The sequence below is a fragment of the Pelophylax lessonae genome (genome assembly GCF_965119305.1).
Source record: "Pelophylax lessonae genome assembly, chromosome: 1".
NCBI lineage: Eukaryota > Metazoa > Chordata > Amphibia > Anura > Ranidae > Pelophylax > Pelophylax lessonae.
In genome coordinates this window covers 832,747,993-832,768,240 of record NC_138768.1, presented here as the reverse complement: position 1 = coordinate 832,768,240, position 20,248 = coordinate 832,747,993, and the positions used below count along the sequence as shown (strand labels likewise).

The following is a 20,248-nucleotide window of genomic DNA, read 5'->3' as shown; positions in this document are numbered from 1 at the left end:
AGAGTAAAAACTAGAAATACACTTTAACCTGGTTTATTATTATGTTGGTGGTAAGCTAAGGACTTGATACATCTGAACAGTAATTTCTCACTGGAGAAACATATACCTGCTGTATCTGTACTTGCCCTATCTAAATTAAATATAACACCAGAAGACATCATTGTCATACATATATTTATTACCATTTACTCACTACTCAATTTACCTCTATCTCTGCACAAAATTTAATTTACATTTATCTGTTTTGGTTCCTTAGAATATTTCAGAAGCATTAGGCGTCCATGCAGGCCTGTTAAAGAGCATTTAACTTAATAATATGATAGGAATAAAATAAGAGATTTTGGGAACTGACATTCCCCAGAGCATGAGTAAGCGATTCCTGGCACGGGGAGTTATGTTTTAATAATCATGCAGGAGAACTTTTAAAACACAGAAGATTTGTTGATTAAAGGAGAAGATGGAACAAAAAGAAAATACACTCATTAATGAATACAGTGTGTAGAGTAAAAAAACTGTTCAACTCTCTGCTTTTTTGGGGTGAGTTTTTAGTTTGTTAAGAAGAAAAAATAATGTGGAAATTTGTGGGCCTGTAGTAGAAAATACATCAATTTAAAGCAAGCCTGTGAATCAAACAGCTTCATATACTCACCTATTCTATGTTCCCCCACTACTTCTGTTCTGTGACCAGGTTTGAATAGAAGAAGTCCTATGTAAGATTCAGGATGCATCCTGGTGCTTACAAAATGCAAAGGGTTCTCTCCCTGCCCCCATGTGACAGTGCTGGGGCCAATCACCGAGGACTAGTACTGTCATGTTGGAGGATGGGGTATGAGACACATACTCCCCAATACATGGAAGTGTTGGGTATTTTATTCACTCCTGACAACCCAATAGACTGGTGTGGCTGTGAAGCTAGGGTGACTATGCTGCATACAGGGGTTTCAAGTAACCCATTTACGCCAGCAACAGCCGACACTTTAATCAAGCTCCCAAGGGGCTCCCAATCTTTCTACGCTGTCATCCGCTGCACAATGCACATCTGTCTAGGGAGTCCATCCTACCAGGTTCTGATCATCAGTATGTGACAAATAGCTGTCAGTGATAGCTCAATCACAGTTCTGGGGGGACCTAATGGACTACACAGAGATGCAAATACCGTATGCAGTGGCCAGGCATTACAGGTCATCTGCCCTGTCACCCCATATATGGGTATTGTGGTGTAAATAGGTTAAAGTGGAAGTAAACCCTCCTATAATTTTCTGCCAAGGAAGCTGCCATCTTGGCCTTTGTTTAATCTGCAACTGCCATGATTCTGCACATGTGATCCGTTATGACACCAGCCATTGGATGATTTGCACAGTTTGTTTGAGAGCACAACCAACGTGCCAGCTAGGATTTCTGGCATGCCGGAAATGTTAACTGTTTTTGAAACTAATAAATCGATGGGTTTACTTCCACTTTACATTGAATGTATTGCTTTAGTTTTGTAGGAAAGTTCATTTTACGTGTTTTTTTTTTTTTTTTTGCTGTCTTTGTATCATTGATTAAGTTTCCATTCACTTGTATTGAGTAGGAAAGTTAATTTTTAGTGTTAGTTTATTTTTTGCTGTCTCTGTATCATTGGTTAGGTTTCCCTTGACCTGATGAAATCTGATTACACCAGAAAAGGTTTCACCATTAAAAGACTTACTCTCACTTCTTGCTTTGGTGACAGTTCCAAAATATTGCATATCCTAATGCTTTATGGTGGCAAGCCTACTTAGCCGAGACCTCAACTACCTAGTACAGACAGAGATAGAAATACAAATTTGACCAGGGTTCTTATCCTTTCCTATTCTTTCGAAAACTAAGTGGTTGATTTACTAAAACTAGAGAGTGCAAAATCTGGTGCAGCTCCACATAGAAACCAGCTTCCATTTTTATTTTTTTCATTTTGTCAAAGCTTAATTGAGCAAGCTGAAATTAGAAACTGATTGACTACCATGCACAGCTGCACCCGACTTTGCACTCTCCAGTTTTCGTAAATTGACCCTTAAAAAAAGAGAAAAACGTTTTGGCTCTTCATACATTTTAAACAACATCCTACTATTTTGGAGTCCTGCAATATGCCAGGCAGGACAGTGTTCTAACAATGTTCCCTCATCCTACACTGATGGGGAAAAGGGAACAGCCATTTTATTTATCAAAAATGTATTTATGATTATCAAACATGTATTTACGATTAAGCAGATATCTTGGATGTATATGTTGAGAGAAGTCATATTGTATAACAGCTGTTGTGTTCAAAAGCCATTTACACCTCCAGCTGTTAGATTGCCATCTAGGCTTTTGAAGACCTGTTCCTCCAAGGAGCCAAACTACTGGAAGTGACAAGTCTTTGTGAACAACTATTCCACATTTCAATCAAGATGTGACTTCAAAGAAACTTTAGATAGATAGGTCTTATTCTTTGTAAAACATATAAATTGGCTTCCATGCACCTCTTTTAATCCTTTTCAACTTTTGTTTTTTCTGATACAGGGATGGAGACGCTGGGCATTATCTGCTGGTGTCTCACTTAAAGTCCCACATAGCCTACATTATTTATGTAACCAGGGATGGAGGTGCCTTGCCTACAGGCTGGTGCTTCATTTAAAGTCCCACCGTGCAATTTTCGTGCGTTTTTGGTGGATGAAGTCTGACTTGACCCCAGTTTTTTTCATATAGAGGGGTGGAGACCAATAGCATGACCTGCCTGTCTCATGTAAAGTCCCAAATATTTTATGAAATTAGGGATGGAGGCACTGTGCTTGACAGGCCAATGCCTCATATAAAGTCCCAATCTGTGTTTTACACTGCATCCGTCAAGGGGATGGAGGTGTATGCTTCTCAGCTGGTCCTTTCCAGTTAGTACCATTGCTACAACATCGCTATTAGAGTTTTGATACACTAGACCAGTCATGGATGGGGGTGGGTTGGGGGAGGTTTGGGCTGCTCCCTCCCACCTGTCTCCCATCCATCCATTAGCAGCCATGTGCTTCCATTGGGGAGACACTAAAATTAGAAAGTGTTAGGACTGCAGATAGCACAGGGTGCCATGTAGTGGCCCTGCAGCTTACACATGCGTTTGCAAATGTGTGTCAACTAAACCCCTGTTCTTTATTTATATCATGAGACAGGTCTACTTGGTTGGTGTAATGTTCTGGTACCTTTGGGTACCCTAATTACTCTTTCATAAGTGTATGCGCCCCACCATTCTCTTTTGGTAAGGTGCGCATACACCTTTAAGACTGATGCTGTCATCACTGAGCGCCGGACTGGATGGCTATTTAGATCGCCGGCTCTCACTCACATGTGTTCATTCAAACTGCTTTGTGCCTTGATGCTAACTTGTCTTGAAGCTCTCATGCTTGCAAGCATACCTCGCTGTCGGAACCACGCTGCGCTGATCCCTGTATCCCGCTACCGGATCATCCGCTCTTGATGAACCTCTCCTCTGCTACATTGCTATTAGTGATAAGTACCCCACAGGGGAAACCTCTATAACCTTCATACTAAAGCTTACACTATCTAGCTCTGCATACTAAGGACTATTACTACATCTGCATTATCTAAGATTGCTAGCTCTTGAGCCTACTACCACCTGTTCTTGCACTGGGTTGATCTCTCTTGTATGTCCACCTGCTACTCTGTCATCTGCTACCATACATGATTGCTAAACCTATCTGCATCCCATCTGCTACTATCTTACTTTCAAGAACATTTCCTTTCAAGTGTCTGTCATCTACCATCTCTACCCAACCTGTCTCTTCAGCCTATCATCACTGTGTTACTATATACATAAGTCACTCTAGGAAACATCTTATTGAGTGTGTGTATTTACTTGCTGAATTGAGATCATCCACACATGATGAGTCATTGGGAGTTGGGATTGGTGTCTCAGCGTTTCTCTACATGACTACTGAAGTGGAATATTTCTGCAGCTGAAAATCCACATCATACATAAAAGGAGCGTTACAGATTGAACGAACCACAAATGGATTCAGCAGAAATAACCACTCAGATGACACAATTAAAACAGCAAGTAACTGCGTTAATACACGCACTTGCTGAATTAAAAGAAGACAATCAGGCTCTGTCGCAGCAGGTAATTAGACTGACACAACTTACCACTGCTCAGTCCCCTGAACCCAAAATAAATCCTCCTTTGGTATTTACAGGCGATCGCAGAAAATTTTGCGAATTTAAAAACGCATGTGAGTTACTTTTCTTGCTAAAACCCCGTACCTACCTTACTGATCACATTAAGGTTTGTACTATTATTTCTTACCTAACAGGCGATCCTCTGGCCTGGGCAGACTCTCTTTTTGAGAAAAGCGACCAGCTTCTCAACTCCTATGCCTTGTTCCTAGCAGAACTCACTAGCCTATATGATGATCCCAATAGGCAGAGTACTGCCGATCTTCAATTAAGATCCTTGAAACAAGGTAGGAGACCTGTAGAAGACTTTGTCGCAGAATTCAAGAGATGGACCCTTGATTCAGAATGGAATGATGCATCTCTGAAAACCCAATTTAGGCTTGGCCTATCAGAGGCCGTTAAAGACGAGCTCGCCCGAGCGGATCTGCCAAAAACCCTGGATGCATTGATACAACTCAGTATCACCATAGATAGAAGACTACGAGAAAGAAAGGCTGAGAAAATGGGAATGCCATTATCCAGTTCTTCTCGGATTTCGGCCGTTGACCCCGTTCCTATGGAGGTAGGAACCATACGCCCAGGTCTATCAACTATGGAAAGAGCCAAAAGACGATCTGGTAATCTCTGCTTGTACTGTGCATCCCCGGATCACAAGATAAACGTCTGTCCCCTAGTCTACAAAAAGAAGGGTGAGTGTTCACATGTCCTCCTAGGGGGATTGACAACTTCAATCACTAACCCTTACCTTTCTGTTTGCTTAACATTACAGTGGGACCGGAACAGGATTACTACTAAGGCCATGATTGACACAGGATCTTGTGGAAATTATATTGACATACGTTTTGCTGCTTTAAATAAAGTTCCTATTATTTCTAAACTTAAACCTGTCTCAGTGAGTCTTATTAACGGTGTTCCTTTATCCTCTGGTCCGATCACTGATCAGACACAGGCACTCCTAGTCACTACTAACGGGTCTCATATGGAGACCACTACCTTCGATCTAATACCTTCACCCCACTTTCCCATTGTGTTGGGACTTCCCTGGTTGCACACACATCAACCAACCATAGATTGGAAGGAACGGACCCTGGCCTTCCTCTCTTGCTATTGCGAGGAAACGTGTAACCTCCCGTCTTTCGGGAAGATCCTGTCTGTGGTGACAGATGAGATTGCACCACTATGTTATCAGGATCTCTCTGAGGTTTTTCTTGAGAAAAATGCTCAAGCACTACCTCCCCATCGAGACTATGATTGTAGCATTGATCTACTCCCAAATAGCAAATTGCCGTTCGGTCATGTTTATCCTCTTTCACAGGATGAACTTTCCCATCTCAAAGACTATTTGGATGAGAATTTGAAGAAAGGTTTTATTAGACCTTCCACTTCTTCCACAGCAGCAGGACTCTTTTTTGTCCGCAATAAGGACTCAAGTCTCAGGCCTTTCATCGACTATAGGCAATTGAATGCTATTACAATAAAAGATCGCTATCCTCTACCACTTATCCCTGAGCTCATTGAGCAGGTGCGTGGAGCTACCTATTTTTCAAAATTGGACCTGAAAGGAGCATACAATCTCATTCGAATCCGTGATGGACACGAGTGGAAGACTGCATTCAGAACCAGATACGGATTGTTCGAATATCTTGTAATGCCATTCGGGCTATGCAACGCCCCTGCAGTTTTTCAACGATTTATAAACGATATTTTCAGAGACTTACTAGATGTCTGTGTTGTGGTATATCTGGACGATATACTTATATATTCACGATCCCTGTCTGAACACATAAGACATGTAAGACTAGTATTATCGAGATTGCTTGCACACAACCTTTATGTGAAACTGAAAAAATGCTTGTTCCATAAAGAAGAGGTACTGTTTCTAGGCTACATCATATCCAAAACAGGAATCGAGATGGACATGAGTAAGATATCCTGCATTCAGCATTGGCCTACACCAACCACACGCAAGGCGCTACAGCGATTCCTTGGATTTTCGAATTTCTACAGGAAGTTCATCAGAAACTTCTCTGCCATTGTGAGACCCCTCACACAGCTCACTAGCATTAAAAAACCATTCAATTGGTCAGATGAAGCAAATAAAGCTTTTCACCTGTTAAAGACAAGGTTTACTTCTGCTCCCATACTACGCCATCCAGACCCATCCCTCCAATACATTCTGGAAGTAGATGCGTTAAACATGGCAGTAGGAGCAATACTCTCCCAACGACCAACTCACACTTCACCACTTCATCCAGTCGCCTTTTTTTCTAAATCCCTAAGCAGTCCAGAGATAAATTACCCCGTGGGTGAAAAGGAACTGTTTGCTATAAAATTGGCTCTGGAGAATTGGCGACATCTACTCGAAGGCACCCAATTACCAATACTTATATACACGGACCATAAAAATCTCCAATATCTTCAGACTAACAAAACTCTCTCTCACCGACAGGTACGATGGTCACTATTCTTTCTAAGGTTTAACTTCCTAGTGACCTACACACCTGCAGATAAGAACAAAAAGGCGGATGCACTATCACGACTAACTGAAGAAAACTACTTTGAAATCCCTTCCGTTCCTATAATACCTCACAAACGCATTATTGGAGTTGTCCGTTCCTTGAAGGAAGAGGTTTTGCATGGTATAAGTTTGGATTCACCCCCACCACAACTAAATACTGATGCAGAAGGCTTCCTCTACTACAACAACAAACTTTACATACCACCTACCATACGCACCAAGATCTTGGAATTATCGCATGATGTGCCTATGGCAGGACATATGGGTATGACAAAGACTCTTAATCTGATTACCAGGCAATTCTGGTGGCCTGACATGAAAACATCTATACAAAAATTTGTCTCTTCATGCAATATCTGTGCCAGGTCCAAAATTGACACTGCGAGACCATCCGGTCTACTATGCAGTCTACCAATACCCCAAACTCCATGGGAAGTTGTGTCCTTGGACTTTATAGTGGAATTGCCTCCTTCCAAAGGATTTAATACCATCTTAGTGTCAGTGGACCATCTGACAAAAATGGCACATTTCATTGCTATTCGCAGACTACCTTCGTCCAAACAAACGGCAGAACTCCTGATGAAACATGTCTTTAAGTTACATGGTATCCCAAAAACTCTTCTGTCTGACCGTGGATCACAATTTATTTCCAAGTTCTGGCAAGAACTATGTCACATACTACAGATCGAGCGGAAGCTCACTTCTCCTTACCATCCGCAGACCAACGGACAGACTGAAAGAGTCAACCAATGCATCGAGCAATATTTACGTTGTTACACTTCTTACCAACAGGATGATTGGGTGGATCTTCTCCCTCTGGCAGAATTTGCCTACAACAACGCAACCCACAGTACGACCAAGCAGAGTCCGTTCTACTTGAACTATGGGTTTCATCCCTCTATTCTTCCACCACGCATCCTTCCTTCAAATAACCCAGTAGCCTCAGACTATCTTACCCAAATAAAGGACTCTCTGGGTTTGCTTAATACTACCATTGCACACGCTCATAGTCAACAAAAGAAGTACTATGATCTTCGCAGAAGACCTTCTCCTCAGTACGCTATCGGGAACCTCGTTTGGCTCTCAACAAAAAATTTAAGACTGAAAATCCCTAGCAAAAAGCTTGGACCTCTGTTCTTGGGACCTTTCCCAATCAAGAAACTTATTGGAAAAGCTGCAGTACAGTTTACATTGCCAATAGACCTCAAAATACATCCCATTTTCCATGTGTCGCTACTGAAGCCCCATGTTCCTGACCAAGGAATAAGGCCTACTATCCCACCTCTTCCTCCTGTACAAGTTGAAGGTGGAGAAGAATATGAGATAAAAGAGATTCTGGATTCTCGTATCCACAGAGGAAGACTTCAGTACTTGGTTCGATGGAAGAACTATGGGCCCCAAGACGACACCTGGCTAAACACCTCTGACATACATGCCTCTAGATTAATCCGCAATTTTCATGCGAAGTACCCAGACAAACCAGCTCCAGAGGCCTTCAGGAGCCGGCCTTAAGGGGGGGGGTACTGTAATGTTCTGGTACCTTTGGGTACCCTAATTACTCTTTCATAAGTGTATGCGCCCCACCATTCTCTTTTGGTAAGGTGCGCATACACCTTTAAGACTGATGCTGTCATCACTGAGCGCCGGACTGGATGGCTATTTAGATCGCCGGCTCTCACTCACATGTGTTCGTTCAAACTGCTTTGTGCCTTGATGCTAACCTGTCTTGAAGCTCTCATGCTTGCAAGCATACCTCGCTGTCGGAACCACGCTGCGCTGATCCCTGTATCCCGCTACCGGATCATCCGCTCTTGCCGAACCTCTCCTCTGCTACATTGCTATTAGTGATAAGTACCCCACAGGGGAAACCTCTATAACCTTCATACTAAAGCTTACACTATCTAGCTCTGCATACTAAGGACTATTACTACATCTGCATTATCTAAGATTGCTAGCTCTTGAGCCTACTACCACCTGTTCTTGCACTGGGTTGATCTCTCTTGTATGTCCACCTGCTACTCTGTCATCTGCTACCATACATGATTGCTAAACCTATCTGCATCCCATCTGCTACTATCTTACTTTCAAGAACATTTCCTTTCAAGTGTCTGTCATCTACCATCTCTACCCAACCTGTCTCTTCAGCCTATCATCACTGTGTTACTATATACATAAGTCACTCTAGGAAACATCTTATTGAGTGTGTGTATTTACTTGCTGAATTGAGATCATCCACACATGATGAGTCATTGGGAGTTGGGATTGGTGTCTCAGCGTTTCTCTACATGACTACTGAAGTGGAATATTTCTGCAGCTGAAAATCCACATCATACATAAAACGCAGGAGCGTTACAGTTGGTGGCAGACTGGAGGGTGAGTATATCAGACTGGGGGCTGGCTGGCTTCCATGCACCTCTTTTAATCCTTTTCAACTTTTGTTTTTTCTGATATAGGGATGGAGACGCTGGGCATTACCTGCTGGTGTCTCACTTAAAGTCCCACATAGCCTACATTATTTAAATTGTAATACAAGTCTTTAGACAGATAGAGCAATTGTTTTCCAACCAACAGAATGTAATGTGACTGAATTGCTCTCCAAACATGTCTTTCTACCTACATGTTTGTAAAATAAATATTTTTTAATCTGGCTTCAACAGTCAAAATGTTACTGAAACCCATGAGTTTTGGGGTTTCCCCTACATACACCATTACCTTATTTTAAAAGGAACCTCTCTAAAACATTACGATGATAGGTTATGATGTGTAATTATCCATGGTGACCAGCTATTACCTCCTCTCTATATTTGACCCCCCTGCACAAAAGCAGTTAACAGTAAAAATAGAGAATAGTTTTGATGGACTACTTTACATGAACACTATGAAAACTATGAGTGCTCTGTACAATCCTATTATAATAATATTCTCACTTGTAATAAAAAAAAAAAAATAACAGTTTTCAGGTCTTCTGTACTTTTCTTAAGGTCTTGAGCTTTTCTCTATAGTAATGTTTATGCTACCTTTCTGATAAACTCCATGGATTCCACCTTTATTTTGATATAAATATAAAGGTGACTTCAAGACAATCCATTCAGCCTCCACTCGACACACTGTTGCCCATTTATCTTTCAGCTGCTTAGCACATCCACCTCAAAGTAATCTGTGCTTAATCCCAGGAATTTTCCCTGCTTAGCAGGTAAGTGGTTTCCTATTGACATTTTGATCAGAATGTATAGTTTGAGATAACACTCTGTGTATGTCGGCCCACTGAACTCTTAAATGCTCATTGAAAAATGAGTTTAAAAAAGAAAAGTTTGGGCAAACAATAAAAAAGTAAAGGCTATATATATATATATATATATATATATATATATATATATATATATATATATATATAAATGTTTTATTATATCTTTTCATACGACAACACTGAAGAAATAACACTTTGCTACAATGTAAAGTAGTGAGTGTACAGCTTGTATAACAAATCTAAATTTGTAAATCTGCTGTCCCCTCAAAATACCTCAACACACAGCCATTAATCAAAATAAAAAAGGAGTTGCACTAGTAAATGCAAATGATAAAAGTCCACATATATTCAATTGCTTGAAGATACAGGCATACAAAAACGGCAGCATATAAACTGGTGAAAGTCCATATATAATCAGATGCTTGGAAATGTAGGCATGCACACTCAATAGGTTATCCACCCAGGTGTTTCATCAGTTTAAACACTTGAGAGTTCCCAACTACCACATACTGACTCTTACTAGATACTGGTGGAATTATAGCAGTAAGTGGTTAAGGACCACTACAGCCTTTCTCCTGAATCACACAGCTCCAGAAAATTCTCCAATATCCACCACTTCCAAACTCCAATTGTTAAGGGCAGTTGAGAGGCAAAGGACACAAACTCTCTTCAGAATCCTGACGGCACCATATCATGGTGTCCGGCGGTCAGTTTGTCTGGTAAGTATGAGGGGTGAGCTGCCTTGGCTGGTCCGCTGACTACAGACTCCGGATGGAAGGAAGACACTCCAACACTGACCCGCTGCAGCCTCGTACTAGGGGGACAGCGAGCAGCGAAGGACACAGCCTTTAATGTCTAAACTGCTGGCAACAAAAGTGAGCTCACCCCTAAGTGAAAATGTCCAAATTGGGCCCAATTAGCCAACCCCCCCCCCGGTGTCATGTGACATGTTAGTGTTACAAGCTCTCAGGTGTGAATGGGGAGCAGGTGTGTTAAAATTTGATGCTATTGCTCTCACTCTCTGATACTGGTCAGTGGAAGTTCAACACGGCTCCTCATGGCAAAGAACTCTCTGAGGATCTGAAAAAAAGAATTGTTGCTCTACCTAAGCTATAAGAAGATCGCCAAGACCCTGAAACTGAGCTGCAGCACGGTGGCCAAGATCATACAGTCGTTTAACAGGACAGGTTCCACTCAAAACAGGCCTCGCCATGGTCGACCAAAGGAGTTGAGTGCACGTGCTCAGCATCATATCCAGAGGTTGTCTTTGGGAAAAAGAAGTATGAATGCTGCCATCATTGCTGCAGAGGTTGAAGGGGTGAGGAGTCAGCCTGTCAGTGCTCAGAACTAGTGATCGTCCAATTTTTTTTGTTTTTATTGCCGATACCGATATTTTGGTCATCGCATATCGGTATCGGCCGATATTGGCCAATATTTACGGACATTTAAAAAAAAAATGTTATTTATTAATTTATTTATTTTTTACAGGTACTCTTGTGGAGGGATCTGTGGGACCCCAAACCCCTCCTATGCACTTAAAAGCCTTAAAAACGCCAAGTTTGGCTGTTTTGAATGCTGTCATACTTCTTTATTTGTCGCCGAGTACCCGGAAGTGATGTCATTACATCACTTCCGAGTTTTTACATGGAGACCCGATCGGAGCCGAATGATCGGGTCTTCGGCGGCTGTGCAGGTATGTTGCTCGGGTCTCCCTCCCGCTCCTTGTAATGACAGCTGAGCCACATCGGTTGTCATTACAAGACAGCCGACCATCATCTATTGACGCCGGTACCGGGGTGATGCCTCTAGCTGCAGGCATCACTCCGGTTTCAAGCACTTTCCCGAAATATCAGCAATATCAGTAACCTCAGGGGCCGATTCCGATATATCGGGGAAAGTGCATATCGGCCCCCGATATATCGGTGTTGCCAAAAATCAGTCGATCCCTACTCAGAACATACGCTGCATACTGCATCAAATTGGTCTGCATGGCTGTCATCCCAGAAGGAAGCCTCTTCTAAAGATGATGCACAAGAAGGCCCGCAAACAGTTTGCTGAAGATAAGCAGACTAAGGGCATGGATTACTGGAACCATGTCCTGTGGTCTGATGAGACCAAGATAAACTTATTTGGTTCAGATTGTGTCAAGCGTGTGTTGCGGTAACCAGGTGAGGAGTACAAAGACAAGTGTCTACAGTCAAGCATGGTGGTGGGAGTGTCATGGTCTGGGGCTGCCGGCACTGGGGGGGCTTCAGTTCATTGAGGGAACCGTGAATGCCAACATGTACTGTGACATACTGAAGCAGAGCATGATCCCCTCCCTTTGGAGTCTGGGCGGCAGGGCAGTATTCCAACATGATAACGACCCCAAACACACCTCAAAGATGACCTTGATAAAGAAGCTGAGGGTAAAGGTGATGGACTGGCCAAGCATGTCTCTGGACCTAAACCCTATTGAGCATCTGTGGGGCATCCTCAAACAGAAGGTGGAGGAGCGCAAGGTCTCTAACATCAGCCAGCTCCAAGATGTCATCAAGGAGGAGTGGAATAGGACTTCAGTGGCAACCTGTGAAGCTCTGGTGAACTCCATGTCCAAGGGGGTTAAGGCAGTGCTGGAAAATAATGGTGGCCACACAAAATATTGACACTTTGGGCCCAATTAGGACATTTCCCCTTAGGGGTGTACTCACTTTTGTTGCCAGCGGTTTGGATATTAATGGGTATATTAATTAATGGGCATTAATTAATATTAATGTGTTGAGTTATTTTGAAGGGACAGCAAATTTACACTGTTATACAAGCTTTACACTCACTACTTTACATTGTAGCAAAGTGTCAATTCTTCAGTGTTGTCACTTGAAAAGATATAATAAAATATTTACAAAAATGTGAGGGGGTGTACTCACTTTTGTGAGATACTGTATATACACTATATTGTCAAAGGCATTGGGATGCCTACCTTTACTCATACATTAACTTTTATAGCATCCCAGTCTTAGTCCGTAGGGTTCAATATTGAGTTGGCCCACCCTTTGCAGCTATAACAGCTTCAACTCTTCTGGAAAACAAACAATAGACACACTCCTAAACCTTGTGTACAACCATCCCAGAAGAGTTGGAGCTGTTATAGCTGCAAAGGATGGGCAAGCTCAATATTGAACCCTACGGACTAAGACTGGGATGCCATAAAAATTGATGTGCGTGTAAAGGCAGGTGTCCCAATACTTTTGACAATATAGTGTATATACAGTATCTCACAAAAGTGAGTACACCCCCTCACATTTTTGTAAATATTTTATTATATATTTTTATGTGACAACACTGAAGAAATGACACTTTGCTACAATGTAAAGTAGTGAGTGTACATCTTGTATATACATGTATATATATATATATATATAAATATATATATAAATATATATATATATATATATATATATATATATATATATATATATATATATTTAGTTATTATTAGTTTAGAAGATTGCGGTATCTAGATTATAGATTTTGTACTGTATACTACTCTATAATATTCAGTGTAATACAATTTGTAATTAATTAAAAAACAATATATATATATATATATATATTATATATATATATATATATATATATATATATATATATATATATATATATATATATATATATATATATATATATATAATAGTGTAATTATTTAACAAATGATATTACACCGTATATTACACAGTACAATATTTGATGACCAGAACGTAGCCATTTATATTTTTTATTCCTAAACGTAAAATGTCCTTGCTTGTCCAAGTTTGACTTTGGGCTGCAGAACTGACAGTCTGCCATCAATCAAACTGATGAGCATTGCATTGAAAAGGTTGTGATCATGCTCCTTCTCTTTGATTTATGTACTATGCCTTATTGCCTCTTGCCGATTCTCTTTGTAAAATTACGGGACACACAGCGAGTTGGCAGAGGGTTGAACAGAAAATAATAATAAAAAAAAGAAGTAAAGCTGAAATTCCCGTGGGCCTACAACCTTCACATGACCCTCCCCTGCCCTTTTGTACAATATCTCTGACATCTTGACAGGTTTAATAGGCACCCAGGAGGCAGCAAAGGAAAAAAGGAAAGATCCAAAACAGACCATCAGGTTTTTCTAAAAAGGCTACAAAATACACAAAGAACCAAGCATAGGTATCGTTGCCAAAAGAATGCAAATCAACCACCATTAATCCTAATTCCCAGATATATAAAACTGAAAGTAAATGAGGCATATCTGTGATGCTGCAATGAAGATCACAGTTTGTCTATAAATCCTTCACTCCAAGCTTTATTAACAAAAAAAAAGAAAAGAAAGAGCATTTAAAGAGCCAAGCTAAGCACAGGAAGAAAACATTTCCTTGGAAAAAAAAAAAGGAATGCAAATTTATTAGAGATGCAGATTAAAGTTGAAATTACTTACCATAGATGAGTCTCGGCTTCCAGTGCTGAAAATAGTTCCTTCAGTGCAGGAGGGGAGTAGGTCGAGGGAAAGTTGACTATCCCTGCCTCCAGTTATGACATCACCTGCTACGTCATAAAAGGTAGTGAAAGTGCTCTGCATTCCGGGCTGATTTTTGAGAAATACAGAAGAGAGAAAGGGTAAGAGAGTAAAAGAGAGGTTTTTTTCAGGCTTCTTCAGAAGAAAGGCAAAAAATGAAAAAAAAAAAAAAAATATATGTATATATGCAAGAGGCTCGTATATATTGGGAAAAAAAAACACGGAACATTCTGTAATTTTTATTATTAATTTTTGTTTTTGCATATAAATATATATATATATGCATATACTATTAACTGTTAAACTGAAAGAGAGGTTTTGTGCTTTGAGACAAGTTTTTTTTTTTTTTTTCTCATTGGCCAAAAAACATACAGGCTTAATAAATTGGTACACAAATTAGGCTCCATTACCTGACTCTTCAAGAGAAGCCAGAGATTAGCGCAGAGCATTTTGACCACTTTTTGAGGCAGCCAGTGATGTCATTGCTATGGATGGGTGAATGTATTTAGCTAAAGCAAAACTCAATCCACTGCACCATGCTTAGGGGTCTTTTTTATAAATATTTTCAAATTTCCACAATGTTTATCCAAGGCTCACACATTTTTTAATGAAATCAAGTTTTAATAAAATGTTTTAATAAAGTGTGTGGAAATATTTATAAATAGAGCCCAATATTGTGTCATAAAAATAAATAAATAAGCAAATAAAAATAATAATAATAATAATAATAATAATAAAACAAATAATAATAATAATAATTTATATTCCCAGCACCATGTTTAATGTATCAAAAAGTAAAAAAAATAAATTTAATTCCACCGCGCCATGTTTACTGTGTCATAAAAAATAAATACATACATAAATAAAAAATAATAATAGCAAAATCTATTTCAGATGTGAAAAATGAAAACATCAACATAAAAGAAAATGAATATATGAATATTTATAAATGTGCGTGTGTTTGTGTTTAGGTTCACATAGATGTGCGTGGCTCAAATACATTATCATCTCACACACAACTTTCTCGGCTCTTTTTTTTTTTTTTTTTAATGCCAATATTACATTCACCCATCCATAGTCAGCATACAGCAGGTATGTTAGCAAAATAGTCTCTCTTTATTGTGGAGTTAGGTAGAAATGTATGATAATATAAATGTAAAGTTAATACAGACAAAACACAACTTATAAACTGTAAACGTCTACCATATCAATTTTTCTGAATAAAAAATATATCAATGATGCATATGTCCACAAATATCTCATTTTTATTTTTTTTTTCAAAGCTGAGAAGTTTGTATAGAATAAAAGAGTGTATTTTTCTGTAGAATTTAAAGGTAAACTCCACTTTTTTAATTAAATTATATATAAATATTATTGCTATTTTGTCATTTATGGCTATAAAAAGTATATATGTTGGCAAAAAAGGTTTTTAGTTGTGGATAGAGTAGGGCAAGCCAAAAACAATTGTAAAGCTGGCCATAGACGGTTTGAACCTCGGCTGGTTTAGCAGGGACTGGCCACGATTCGAACCATGTATAGGCAAGCTGATTGTACCCAAGGCAATTCATAGATCGACTAGGGTGCAACCAGCATTTCTGATTTTTAGGATGGGATTATTGCCAGCGGCTATAGCTGCCAGCAATAATCCACAGTGTTTTCCCGGCAGGTATGGCTCCCTGTGCCAATTCAACCCCCTCCCCCCCCCCCCTGCCGAAAGAGCACAATAGCTCCATGGGAGGGACTGCTCCATCAACACTGACTAAATCAAGTGATTTCCTTTCCTGCAGGATTTTCTTTTCCTGTGATTGCAGGAAAGAAAATCATATTATCTATGCCTGCCTACGTTTATTTTTTGCTGTCTGTGTCCTGTTGGGGAAATTTCACTTCACTCCCTTACCTAGAGATGCAACAGAAAATCTCTACAAAGTATGGGGAATTCCATTCTGAAAGATAAACTCTTCCTTGGCCTTTCCCAAAAATCTTAACACACCAAAAAACTTTCTAGGTGGAGTTTACTGGTACCACATGGTGGCCACAGTATTTAACCACTTGCTTACTGGGCACTTTCACCCTCCTCCTGCCCAGGCAAATTTTTAGCTTTTAGCGCTGTCACACTTTTAATGACAATTGCGCGTTCATGCAACACTTGACCTTAACTATATTTTTTTATAATTCTTTTGAGACAGATAGAGCTTTCTTCTGGTGATATATATTCACCACTTGGTTTTTTATTTTTTTGCTAAACAAATGAAAAAAGACACAACATTTTAAAATAAAAACATTTTTCTTTGTTTCGAATACATTTTTTGTAAGTAAGTAATTTTTTTCCTTCACTGATGTGCGCTAATGAGGCCGCACTGATGTGCTGAACTGATGGACACAGATAGGTGGCACTGATGGGCACTGATGGGGAGACACTAATGAGGCTGCACTGATATGCAGCACTGATGGGCACTGATAGGTGGCACTAATAGGCAGTGCTGATGGGCAGCACTCATAGGTGGCACTGAAGGGCACTAATTGGCGGCACTGATAGGCATCACTGATAGGTGGCACTAATTGGTACTGATAGGCATCACTGATAGGTGGCACTAATTGTCACTGATATGCATCACTGATGGTCACTGATAGGTGGTACTGATAGGCAGTGCTGATGGGAAGCAACGATAGGCGGCACTGATTGGCGGCACTGATGGGCACTGATAGGCATCACTGATAGGTGGCACTAATTGGTACTGATAGGCATCACTGATAGGTGGCACTATTTGGCACTGATATGCATCACTGATGGGCACTGATTGACAGCATTGGTGGGCACTTATTGGCAGCACTGGTGGGAACATATTGGCAGCACTGGTGGGAACATATTGGCAGCACTGGTGGGAACATATTGGCAGTACTGTTGGGACGGCAATGATCATCAGGACACTGATGATGAGTGTCTTGATTGTCAGTGCAGATGCCCCCTGTGTGGATTTGCTGGTTTTCGGCTCTCCTCTCTTCATTCCCTGTCACCGTGAGGAGAGGATTGCTGAAAACCAGCAAATCCTGTTTACATCCGTGATCCGCTGTGATTGGTCTCAATGTGGTTCTGGTAAAGCCCACCTAGAACATATTTTGGTGTGTTAAGTTACTAATTATGGATGTGGTACCAAGCTGCCCCTTGTTTTGTATTTTCTCAAAATGTTTTACAAAACTTGGAATCAAATTGCAGACATCTCCAGCATTGTCCTAACCCATGATTTTTAGTGATAAATATGGTACACCTAAAGGGATGGTGGGGGTAGACCTGTTCTTACTACAAGATGGATGCTGATCACATGATCACAAGGTGGTACCTCCTATTTGTTACTCTTTAGAAGAAAATATACACGTGCTATCTAAAGAACAAAGTAGGTAAGCATTTAAAAAAAAGTTGGCTAAAATCTGTGTAATTTATATATTCTGAAAGCATGCAGAATTTTTATTTCCATCTGTGACCCGATTGGGAAGATTTCCCCTACCCGTCCCTGTGATGCCAGTGCAAAAAACTAGGATGTGGTCACTGGAGTTCAGAAAAGCCACAGACAGCAATAAAAACTCTGCATGTTCTAAAGCTGGCAATAGATGGATCAAAATGTGGCTGGTTCAGACTGAACTTCCATCTCGTTCAGCAGAAGTTGATCTAACGACTTCTTCAAATTCACATATTCATATACAATATATACAATTTAACATCCTTTAAGTCTTAAAAAAATATATAAGAACAAAAGAAAGATGTAGAATGTAAAATATCATGAATTTTAAATTGAATTTTGCTGGAAATTTGAAAAATAAAATTAATAATAAACTATTTGTTATAATTCAGAAAGAAAAAAAAAAAAAAAAGATCCATCTATAGACAGCCTAAACTTTTCCTTCTGCACTATAATGTGTTTTTGCTTTTGTCAGAGACATTTTCCATTATTCCCTGTCCTTCTTTGCATTATCCAAAACAAATTGAAAGTTATTGGGCTTCAAAGGAATTTTTTTTTATAGCAAAACTGGAGTCTCCTTTAAATAATACATTTCACTTAATTGATTATACTGTAGAAGTGCATCAAATAACATGTACCTTTATTTAAAAGCTTTTACATTCTAAACATAAGACATAATGTTCAAGAAAAAATAACTTCATCATTTGTAGCGGTAAAACTTTTTACTTTCTTTTTTATAGTTCTAACACAACTACTTTTTTTTATGGCATCTGTAAAACCCGCAGTAATAAAGCAATCTTGAACTAGAAGTTATCTATTACACGTTGACACAAATTCTATCATCTTTCAGATGCAAAATGAATTCTTTGACCCCTACATTACTTTTTTCCACTTCCCACACAAATCACTTCCTCTAATACATATAGCCAAATGTTACATTTTAAATATACAACTTCAATTCCTTTACATGCAACCCTTTAGGTCTAAAAAGGTATATAGATAAAATGAAAAATGTAGAATGTGACAATAAAAATATCATGAATTTTAAATTACCTGAAATGTTATTAATATAATTATCAATATATTATTTGTTATTCTATTTTTTAAAAGTGGGCTAATGCGAATCTTGCATGTCAGATACATGTCAGTTTAACTATCTATGCTCTACTCTACTCACATAAGGCTTGATTTATTAAAGTGCTGCAAAGTAAAACTGGACCAGATTTACTAAGTGAGAATTAAAGTGAAATGAAATGAATTTCAACTTCCAACCACGGTCCGAAGTTTTTCCAGTTTTTAGTTCCCTTGCACATGATTGGATGTTTGAGGTGGATTCGTGAGGTGTGTGCTAGATGATGTAATAGGTAATATGGAAGAGGGGGAGGGAACTTGTGCTAGGAGGGGATTTTTGTTTTCTAGGAGGGGATTTTTGTTTTCTGGCGGGGGGGTATGTGCTAGTAGGGATGATTAGGGGGGTATTTGTGCTAGAAAATATGGGGGGGGGTGTAGGATATGTGCTAGGATGGAGAATTGGGGGGAGCAGGTTTACTGCAGCTTATTTTCCACTTTGGTAAATCCTAGCCAAAATAATTTCAGTTCACAGCACCTCACACTTTAATAAATAAGGGCCATAAGTGTTTATATCTCTCCATTTACAGTGACTGATATTTGTACCCATCGCAGAAATACGGTTGCATAGTGGATATTCACATAGCAAAGTGAAACTGTGTTCACCTCATATAATTTTATGTAGGAAAAAATCCTTTGTGTTTTTTTAAATTCCCCTTACATGGCTGGGTTACATGGGTTAGTGCGAACACAACTTCACTTTGCTAAGTGAACTAGATTTGCCCATGCAGGTACTAATTTTGGCTAAGTTCCCAATTCTTACTGAACTGAAGAAGCCTCTTGGATAAGTGGTGAAACATCATTAACATTGCTGAACAAGTCCAACTGAATGTGGGAACATTTTCAACACATTTGCAATTTGATACATGAACTGCTTTTTAATATTCGAGTTTCATTTAAAAAAATGATAATTCTTAAAATTGTAAGCTCTAACGAGCAGGGCCCTCTGATTCCTACTTTATTAATGTGTATTGTATTAATTTTTCGTCATTATTCTTTGTACTGATTTATTAATGACGACTGTTATGTTGCTGTTCCATATCTGTAAACACCCTTTTTGTTTGTTCTAAAAAATCCAATAAAAAAATATTGAAATTAAAGTGTATTGTATTTTTGCTGTCTACCCTCAAGTTGTAAAGCGCTGCGTAAACTGTCGGCGCTATATAAATCCTATGTAATAATAATAATAATTGTTATAC

General features: G+C 39.4%; 1 protein-coding gene across 2 annotated transcripts in view; it reads right to left on the bottom strand.

The window, feature by feature from the left end:
- LOC309557588 (catenin alpha-2) overlaps positions 1-20,248 on the bottom strand; it is a 963,358-nt gene that overhangs the window by 112,384 nt on the left and 830,726 nt on the right. The window contains exon 11 of one of the 2 annotated variants that reach the window (XM_082260379.1): positions 14,389-14,535. The exons of the other annotated variant lie outside the window; for it this stretch is intronic. Coding sequence (XP_082116505.1) covers positions 14,389-14,535 — 147 coding nt within the window. The remainder of the gene's footprint in view (positions 1-14,388; positions 14,536-20,248) is intronic. 2 annotated transcript variants of the gene reach the window in all.